General features: G+C 64.0%; 1 protein-coding gene across 2 annotated transcripts; it reads left to right on the top strand.

Moving 5' to 3' along the window:
- Positions 1-105: 105 nt before the first annotated feature.
- GLI4 (GLI family zinc finger 4) lies at positions 106-6,574 on the top strand. 2 transcript variants are annotated; one of them, XM_044914694.1, is made up of 4 exons: positions 109-1,063; positions 1,310-1,471; positions 4,672-4,788; positions 5,561-6,574. In XM_044914694.1, exons 2-4 carry the CDS (start codon positions 1,348-1,350, stop codon positions 6,472-6,474), a joined length of 1,155 nt encoding a protein of 384 aa, XP_044770629.1. In that variant the 5' UTR covers positions 109-1,063; positions 1,310-1,347; the 3' UTR covers positions 6,475-6,574. The 2 variants fall into 2 exon arrangements, with proteins under 2 accessions (XP_021543971.1, XP_044770629.1); XM_021688296.2 differs by having other exon boundaries at positions 106-1,528; positions 4,716-4,788.
- The last annotated feature ends 2,311 nt before the right edge of the window (positions 6,575-8,885 follow it).

Here is an 8,885-nt window from a genome sequence, read left to right on the forward strand (position 1 = left end):
CACCGGCCCCCGGCGAGCGCGGGGTCCGTGTGCGGGGCGCCTCCCCACGCGCCCGGAACCGCGGGGACGGAGCCGGCGCTGTGCCCACTTTACAGGTGGGACACGGAGGCTCAGAGAAGTCCGCGGCCGGGGGCGTGAGCGCCGGACCTCGGCCGGGCAGGCTGCGCCCTGTCGCCCAGCGCCCCGAGATCGGGCCGTTCCCCACGGGGCTCAGGCTCCAGGCCGGGAGGAGAGGGGGCGGGAAGGTCTGCTCCTGGCCGCGGCGTCTCCGTCCCCTTCGCCTGCAGCCGTTTGCAGCAGTGTGGGCGTGGAGCCTGCGCTCGGATCTCGTGCCGGTGGCCCGGTGGGCGGCCGTGAGCGCGCGCTACCTGTGCGAACCAGGGTGGGGGAATGTGCCCCTTCCCTGAGAAGTCCCGGGAAGCGAACCGGGTAACTTGAGCTGAGACTTAGGAGGTTGAGGGCCCGCACCCAGACGTCATGACTGCAGCCCCACCCTGCGTCCAGTTGTGTCCACTTCCCCGAGTGTCCGTGACCCTTCCCATCATTAGGGAATGCGGTGTGCCGAGATGGCCCAGGCGCTGGCGAGGAGCCCTGTGGAGGCTGCCTCCCCACCTTGAAGCAGATACTGTTGGCAACCATTGCTTAATGTACTTTAACTTTTGTCCTTCCTGCGTCCTCTTCTTCACACCCTAATGAGGAATCCTGCTTCACCACAGTGTAAAAGAAAAATCCTTCTCACACTGCATCAAACCATGCTTGCAAACCAAATTAAAGCCAGATACCTTCGACCCCAGAGGAGGCTCAGAGCACTGTGGGCCGCTCATACGGTTTCCGGCCCGCAGCTTCCGTGGCTCTGCAGGGTCAGAGGAAGGCGGTTTCCCTCTCAGGAATTGTCTTGTTAAGATTTAATCTAGAACGTTCATGCTCCAGCAGGCATAGTGCGGTTTCTCACCCTTCTCCAGGGCCAGCAGCCCCCAGCTGTGCTGCAGGAGGTTCTTCAGGGAGATCCCACCTGCTTTAGGATCTGGGTTGGGAGAACGTTCCAGACCAGACCGTTGCTCAGATGAGTGCTTGGACTTGGTCCCTGTGGGTGTGCTGGTGCTGTCCACGTGGCGGAAGAAACATACCGGGGGCCCAGCTGCTCTCACTCCAAGCCCCACATGCCCCCCCGCCCCCCGGCATCCTTGCCCCCCGCCCTCCGGCAAAGGAGCCCCCAGCTCCCCTGTGGCTGACCGGCAGCTGGCATTGCCCCCGCCCTCCACTCATCCCTCTGACCCCCCTCATCCTGCCATGGTTTTCATTTCCCCAGGTCCCAGGTGTGCATACCTTCAGCAGGCCTTGGGGAAGATGGCGACCCTGGGGGACAGTCAGGAGCCCCCTCGTGTCCCGTCCCCTGTCAATCTTGCGTCACCAGGGACACCTGGAACCCACCACCGCGAGGCCCGGCTTCACCTCCACGGTCATCAACACGGTACTCACCCTGCGCTCCCTCCGCCTCCCTGCACCATTCGCCTGGCCCACACCACCGGTACTGCAGGCTGGAAACAGGGCGGCTCCCTGGGTGCTGGGGCTCCTGCACCCTCACACTTGGGTCGGGACGGGGCAGCCATGGTTGAGGCTGGAGACCAAGCCTTGTGAGCAATGGCTCTCCACAGTCCCGTGGGACTGTGTTTGGGGGTTGGGGAAGAGCAGCCTCAGTGGTAGGGCCCTGTGTTCTCCCATCTCCCTTTATGAGCCTTTGCTCCCACCCCAGGAAAATAGCATCCAGAGTTCTGGGCAGGCTGGTTTGGGTTGGGGCCCCCTGGGACCTGCAGGGATGGAGCTTCCAGCCTGTCCCAGCCTCCTGGCAGGGAGGGGCCCACTCTCCACCTCCAGTTTCTCATGCATGTCAAAGGCATGGCAGTAGCCTGTGACTGGCGGGGCGCCAGGGGCGGAGAGGTGTCTAAGCCCATGGCATGTGGTGCCCCTGGGTCTTGCTCACAGCCATCAGGAAGTCGCAGGGGCTCTGTCCATGCCCCACGTGCCCCAGGAGGCCTGGCCTCGCTCCTCACAGCTGAGGACACGGGTGAGCTGATGACCACCAGGTCAAGGGCCTGGGTGTGTTTCATCTCACCTGTGTTCTAAAGAGCTGGCCCTGGGCTCAGGGGGTGGGGCTCGCTCTGCGTCCGGGGCTCTCACTCTTGGCAAGCCCCGGCATTACAGGGAGTGACGTGATGATGGCTGAGATGCGCCCGCTCTGTGCCGAGGGCTCTGTGCGGGCTGTCTTGAAGCCCGGTGGCCACATTAACAATGAGGACAGTGAGGCCCACAGAGGTCACACACAGCTAGGGAACATGGGATTCACTCCCCAGTTCAGTCCAGGATTGGAACGGGAGCGGCTCCTAGCCGTGCCCTGTGCTGCGCCTGGCTCGGGGATCTCTCCCGGCCCCATGCCCGTCCCCATGGAGACCAGGCTGGGGGCATGGGGGGGTGTGGAGCTGGGTGCTGCCAGGAAGGAGAACATGCTCTGCAGGCCTTCGCTGGTACATCTGCCTCTCCCTGCAGGGTGGTTTGAGGGCCTCCCCCAGGGCCCCCACCCCCTGTGTCCGCGCCCCCTGTCCCCATGCAGTCAGGATTCCAGGGCCCACTCTCCACCTCCAGTTTCTCATGCCACCTCTCAAAACAGCCTGGCAAGGTAGGGCCTCCTGTCCCCATGTTTCTGATGGGGACATGGAAGCCCAGATGTGAGCCAGTGGAAGCCAGTAGGATTTAGAACACATCAGTGTGACTCAAGCCCGCCTCCCCCCACTGGGCCCAGCAAGCTGGGGCCCGTGGCTTCTAACTGGCAGGACGTAGGACTGGGGAGGGGCTGTCCCGAAGACATGCAGACCCAACCAGTTCTGCTGGATGAGAAGACTGGTGCCCAAGATGCAGGTCCTCCTGCCCAGGCAGAGTGGGGCTGCCCCTGATCCAGCAAGAACCTGGAAGGCCGGGCTGGGTCTGCTGAGCCACAGCCAAGTGCGCTCAAGTGCCCAGGGGCCTTGCCCAGTGAGAGGGAGTGTGGGCTGCAGCCAGCAGCTTCAGCACGCTCTGTACTATTCAGAAACGGGGGGGGGGGGGGGGGCCCTGCCTGCAAGGAAAACAACCAAGGTTGATCCTAAAGAAGAGAGGGGCGGGGCCTCCAGCAGGCTCTGAAGGAGGAGGCGTGGCTGGAGGGTGATGGGGCCCAGGGAGGTCCAAGGGGCCAGAAGGAGGAGAGGGGTTGCCTTCATCCCCTCCCTGTGGAGAGCAGCCCAGCAGAGAGAGCAGGGCCCCATGACCAAGCTGCTGTCCAGGGCAGAGGCTGCCCCTCACGGTCGACCTCATTTCCTTTGCTGGTGACTTCCTCGGTGCCCTGGGGGCCACACATGCCCTCAGAGGAAAGACCCCAGCATCTCAGGAACCTACCCAGGGCCCTCCAGCCAGTGAGGCCAGGACTTCTGGAGCCCCAGCCTCTCAACTCCCAGACCAGAGTGGGTGGGGTCCGCCCTGCAAAACCTGGGGTCCCTCATGCCCGCCCCAGGGCTGGGTCCCACCAGTCTCCCACATCACCTCACACAAGAGCCAGTTTCTAAATCTCTGGCTGGGCACAATGCTGGAGGGGGGCAGAGGGCGTCCTTGAGCGGGGAGCCATCTGTCCGCTAGAGCGGGTGAAGGGAGCAGCATGGGCACAGGGCACTCGGCCTGGTCCCTGGGGGTGGGGTGGGCATGAAACTGGTGCAAAGAGCTGGCGGCCACTCCTCCCCGAGCCTCCAGAGCAGGGAGTTAGGCGGGTGGGGTGTGGAACAGGGCAGACACTGGGAGCCAGGGCTGTGCTGGGTTGGCCAAGGGGCCTGGCACAAGGCTGTGCCTGCCAAACCACAGGCTTCCAGAACTCGTTCTGGAAGGTATGGTCTGGAGCCCTGTGGCTGGAGGGGCAGTCTGTGGGCAGGAGCAGGGGACAAGAAGGACGTGCAGCCCCAGGTACCAGCTGCCCAGAGGTGGGGAGGAGCCGTGTGGCCAGGGCGGCGCTACCCCCCAGCCAGGAACAGGCCTTCCAGATAGGGTGCCTGGCCTTGGCACCTGAGACCTGAACTCTGGCTCTCCCCCACCCCGACTCTCTTCTCCCCGTGTCCACATCCAAGCATGGACTTTCTGTGCCATTTTACAAACAAGGAGCGTCCCTTCCAGCCAGAAAAGTTCCCCCTGCCCTCCTGGCCCCAAACGCCTTCCCCTGTGGTGTCCACGAGAGCCCAGGCCTGGGGCCTCCACTGAGCAGAGCAGGTGCTGTGTCACGGCCTCCCTGGAGGTGCCCGGGGTTGGGGGACACAGCCCAGCCAGGGCTCCGGCCTTCAGAGGTGGTGGTGAGCGGCTGGAGGGCTGGGGGAGGAGACTGTGAAGGTTGCAGCCCAGAAAGGCCCGTGTCCCCAGAACTGCCCCCCACTCCAGAGCAGCCAGGCAGTGCCTAGGGCCCCTCACTCTCCGGGAAGGAGTGTCACGTGGCTGCGCCCGTCTCCCTTTGTGGCTCCTGGGGAGCACCGGCCCCCCGGGACCCCCAGGAGGGCGAGGAGGTGTGTTGTGTGAGGAGCAGTGGCATTCTACAGGCAGCTGGGCGAGGCCTGGGCTAGGTTGGAGAGGAGGGGGAGACGAGCCCCCATCCCCCTGTGCCCCCAGGCCCCTCTGGCTGCAGCCCTGAGGCGCTCTCCCGGCCACTGCAGGAGGAGCAGCTGTCCGACCTGGATCTCCAAGATGTGGAGGAGGTCCAGATTGGCAGAGACACCTGCTGGCCAGGTGAGTGAGCGGAACCCCCATCCGGTCCCTGCCCGAGTGCACGTACCCATGGTTGCCACGTGCCGGGCTCTCTGCAGCGCCCACTGCTTCGGGCACCACGCTCCCAGCACACTGCATCTCACTTGTCCCTGCCTCAGTGCTCACTTCTGTCCTCGATGGCCCGGACCCCTTTCCTGAGCCCCAGAGCTGTAGCCAGTCAGCATCTCCCACTCGGCAGCAGTCCGCCACCAGGCCAGCAGCCAGGGAGTCATCCTGGTCCCCTCCTCCCCACCGTGTAGTGCCGTGGGCCTCCACTAGTCCCCTAAATTAAGCTCTGGTCCGCATCCCCTTCTCCCCACAGCCTGGCTGGGGCCGCACTAATTCTGGCCCTCAGCCCCTGGCCACATCCCCCGCCCCATGGAAGCCCTTGGGATGCCCCCGTGGGGCCTCTGTCCCCCCTTGCTGGGAGGTCCTGGAGGTGTCAGGAGCTTCACAGGGGGGCAGGCCTGGAGATAGTTGCCACCTAGACTCCATCTGGTTCCTGGCACTGCCGCAGGGGGGCGGCCACATCCCTGCCAGGAGCCTGGGCAGCACCCGACGCACGGGGCTCTGCCACTGGGCTCTGGGGCTCAATCTCTGGGGGCGTTGTCCCCCAGGTCTGCCCTCACCCTGGCCCCCAGCACTGCCGCGCTCCGTGCTGGCGCTATCAGCTAGATCGGCAGAGCCGGGGTCCGGCGGAGGGGGAGGCCAATGCCGGGGTGGGTGCCATCTGCCCCTCCACGTCTCCTTTCAGACTCGGAGGCAGAGCCCGGGCAGGCTCCGTCATCTCCCCACCCCCGCCATCCCGAAGACGAGGTGGACCCGGCCGGGGGGGCGCTGAGGACCCTTCCCCGCAGACCCAGGTGTGGGGGCCGCTTTGGGCAGGAGTCAGGCTTGGAGCGGCCCACGGGCCAGCTGGCGGGCACGGCACCCTGCCCCCAGAAGACGGGCCCGTGGCGCCTGACGCTGCTGCCCCAGGGAGCCTCTGGGCCGGCGGGGGGGCCCGAGCGGGCCGGCGAGCCGGAGGGCGGCCGGGCGGCGGGGCCCGGGGCCCGGCAGGGTGGCCCGCGCGGCGGGAAGCCGCACCGCTGTGAGGCCTGCGGCAAGAGCTTCAGGTACAAGTCGCTGCTGCTCAAGCACCAGCGCATCCACACGGGCGAGAAGCCGTACGCGTGCCACGAGTGCGGGAAGCGCTTCCGCGGCTGGTCGGGCTTCATCCAGCACCACCGCATCCACACGGGCGAGAAGCCGTACGAGTGCGCCCAGTGCGGCCGCGCCTTCAGTCACAGCTCGCACTTCACGCAGCACCTGCGCGTCCACAACGGCGAGAAGCCGTACGAGTGCGGCGAGTGCGGCCAGGCCTTCAGCCAGAGCTCCAACCTGGTGCGGCACCAGCGGCTGCACACGGGCGAGAAGCCCTACGCCTGCAGCCAGTGCGGCAAGGCCTTCATCTGGAGCTCCGTGCTCATCGAGCACCAGCGCATCCACACCGGCGAGAAGCCCTACGAGTGCGGCGAGTGCGGCAAGGCTTTCCGCGGCCGCTCCCACTTCTTCCGCCACCTGCGGACCCACACGGGCGAGAAGCCCTTCGCCTGCGGCGCGTGCGGCAAGGCCTTCGGCCAGAGCTCCCAGCTCATCCAGCACCAGAGGGTCCACTACCGGGAGTAGCGGGCGGGAGGCCGGGGCGGGGGGGACCAGGGGGAGGTTCCGCGGAGAGGGCTCCTGCCTCCCCCTCTTCCTGATCGGCGCAGCGAGCCCCGCACGCCCAGTGGCCCAAATAAATTCTTTTTAACGGATGGACATGGGGGTCGCTCCTGCCTGTCTCTGGAGAGGCGTGGCTGGCGTTTGGTCTCGGGGGACCACTGCCGCGGGCCTGACGCCTGGAGGCCTCCTCACTGAGCTTGGAGCCATAGCTGCGTGTTTCCAGGCGTCGGGAGCCCAAGCGGCACAGGTGAGGTCGGGGGGTGGCTGGCCGAGGCAAGGTGCCTCCTGTCCGTTACCCTGAGCCGTATGCGGAGTGGCCCAGGCTTCGCAGCTGCCTCCAGCCCCGGGAAGAGGGGGGCCCAGGATGTTCGACCCCTGACAGGCCTAGAGCTCTGCGGCTGTGGCCAGGCCTTGGCTTTGGCCTTCTCAGACCTGTCCTGTAGCTCGCAGACTTCCAGCCCGAGGTACAGGAAAGAGCTCAGCTGGGTGGGGAAGCAGGCGCCTTCCCTGTCCCACCTGCTCCCTCCGGAACACTTCGGGACCCCACCCCCACCCCACATTGAGGAGCTGCCCGGCCCCTCCCTTGGCTGTAGCTCCGAGCCTCACTTCCCCAGTTCCAAGCCCTACGGCCTCACCTCTCCGGGCCACACTCCCAGGGCCCCGTGGCCACCAAGCACTTTGGACTCCCTCGCCATGCGCCCCCCCGCCCTCAGGGGGAGAGCAGCTGTAGGGGAGAGGAGTAGAAGTCAGGCAGTCTCTGGATATCAGCTTCGGGGCTCAGGGCTCAGGGCACCTCCTTAGTCGCCTCTGCTGGTGCGCTGTGGCCTGAAAGAGGAGGGAAAGCCGCCTTCTCCCAACTCTTGTCTCCCCCTAACACCGCGGGGGTAATGTGGGGCCTCAGCGGCGCTCCAGCAGCCTGCACGCACAGCCCCTGGGGCTTCACGGGGAGCGGGGCGGCAGCTGTGCGCTGGAGGGTCATCCTGCCACCTCTGCGTGGAGGCTGCACTCGGATGCCAGCACCGAGACCGGACCTGGCAGGCGGCCACCAAGAGCAGAGCCTGGAGGTCCTCCACACCGCCCCAGACTGTCCCACAGACCCCTGTGCCCCACGTACGTGTCTACAAGGACTGGGTGGGGCGGGGCCTGCACTGGTCCAACTGGGCCTTTTTGTTCTGTTCAGCCCTTCAACTGACTGAAGGAGAGAGCGGCCCATTTCACTCAGTCTGCTAATTGAAATGTTCATCTCATCCAGAAACGGCTGCACAGACAAACCCAGAATAATGTTTGACCAAATAGCTAAGCACCCCATGGCTTAGTCAAGTTGACACATACAATTCACCACCACAAGGATAAGAATTGTACTGCCATCGGGTTGGCCTAATTCCTCCTGCTACAGATGTGCTCTCACACACACAGGACCAGCAGAGCACAGGCCAGAGTCGGAGGTTAACAAGTAGGAGTTCCGAACCCACGCGGCCTACCATCCGGAAAACAATTACACCCTTTCCCATGATAATTTATTACGTTTGTGCATTCCTGTCTCATCCACTCAGTAAACCTTTTTTTTTTTTTTTTTTTTAAGATTTTGTTTATTTGATGGGCGCCTGGGTGGCTCAGTTGGTTAAGTGACTGCCTTCGGCTCAGGTCATGATCCTGGAGTCCCTGGATTGAGTCCCGCATCGGGCTCCCTGCTCGGCAGGGAGTCTGCTTCTCCCTCTGACCCTCCCCCGTCTCATGTGCTCTCTCTCTCATTCTCTCTCTCTCAAATAAAATTTTTTTAAAAAGATTTTGTTTATTTGAGAGAGTGAGAGTGAGCACAAGCAGGGGGAGAGGCAGATGCAGAGGGACAAGCAGGCTCCCCACTGAGCAGGGAGCCCCATGCCGGGCTCTATCCCAGGACCCCCAGATTATGACCTGAGCCGAAGGCAGATGCTTCACCGCTTGAGCTACCCAGGCGCCCCTCAGTAAGCCTTTTTTTTTTTTTAAGATTTTATTTATTTATTTGAGAGATAATGAGATAGAGAGCATGAGAGGGGGGAGGGTCAGAGGGAGAAGCAGACTCCCTGCTGAGCAGGGAGCCCGATGCGGGGCTCGATCCCAGGACTCCAGGATCATGACCTGGGCTGAAGGCAGTCGCTCAACCAACTGAGCCACCCAGGCGCCCCTCAGTAAGCCTTTCTTGAGCATCTGCACTGTGCTGGGCGTCCCCACCTAGGAGATGGCATTCCACACAGCAAGTCTCATCCAACTCTGTCCTCAGCGTGCAGCCAGGTGGTGGCTCTGCACATCTGCAGCACGACTGAACAGTCACTAGGAGTCACCCAAGTGTATCAGTGATCAATCCCCCCGCTTTATCTTTTAAACCCAAGGTTGTC

This window comes from Neomonachus schauinslandi, chromosome 4 (genome assembly GCF_002201575.2).
Source record: "Neomonachus schauinslandi chromosome 4, ASM220157v2, whole genome shotgun sequence".
Classification (NCBI taxonomy): Eukaryota; Metazoa; Chordata; class Mammalia; order Carnivora; family Phocidae; genus Neomonachus; species Neomonachus schauinslandi.

Coding starts and splice junctions, on each gene's coding strand:
- GLI4 (XM_021688296.2), top strand. CDS start 1,064: ATGAGTGCTTGGACTTGGTCCCTGTGGGTGTGCTGGTGCTGTCCACGT. Junction 1,529..4,715: donor TCGCCTGGCCCACACCACCG/GTACTGCAGGCT, acceptor CGGCCACTGCAG/GAGGAGCAGCTGTCCGACCT. Junction 4,789..5,560: donor CAGAGACACCTGCTGGCCAG/GTGAGTGAGCGG, acceptor GTCTCCTTTCAG/ACTCGGAGGCAGAGCCCGGG.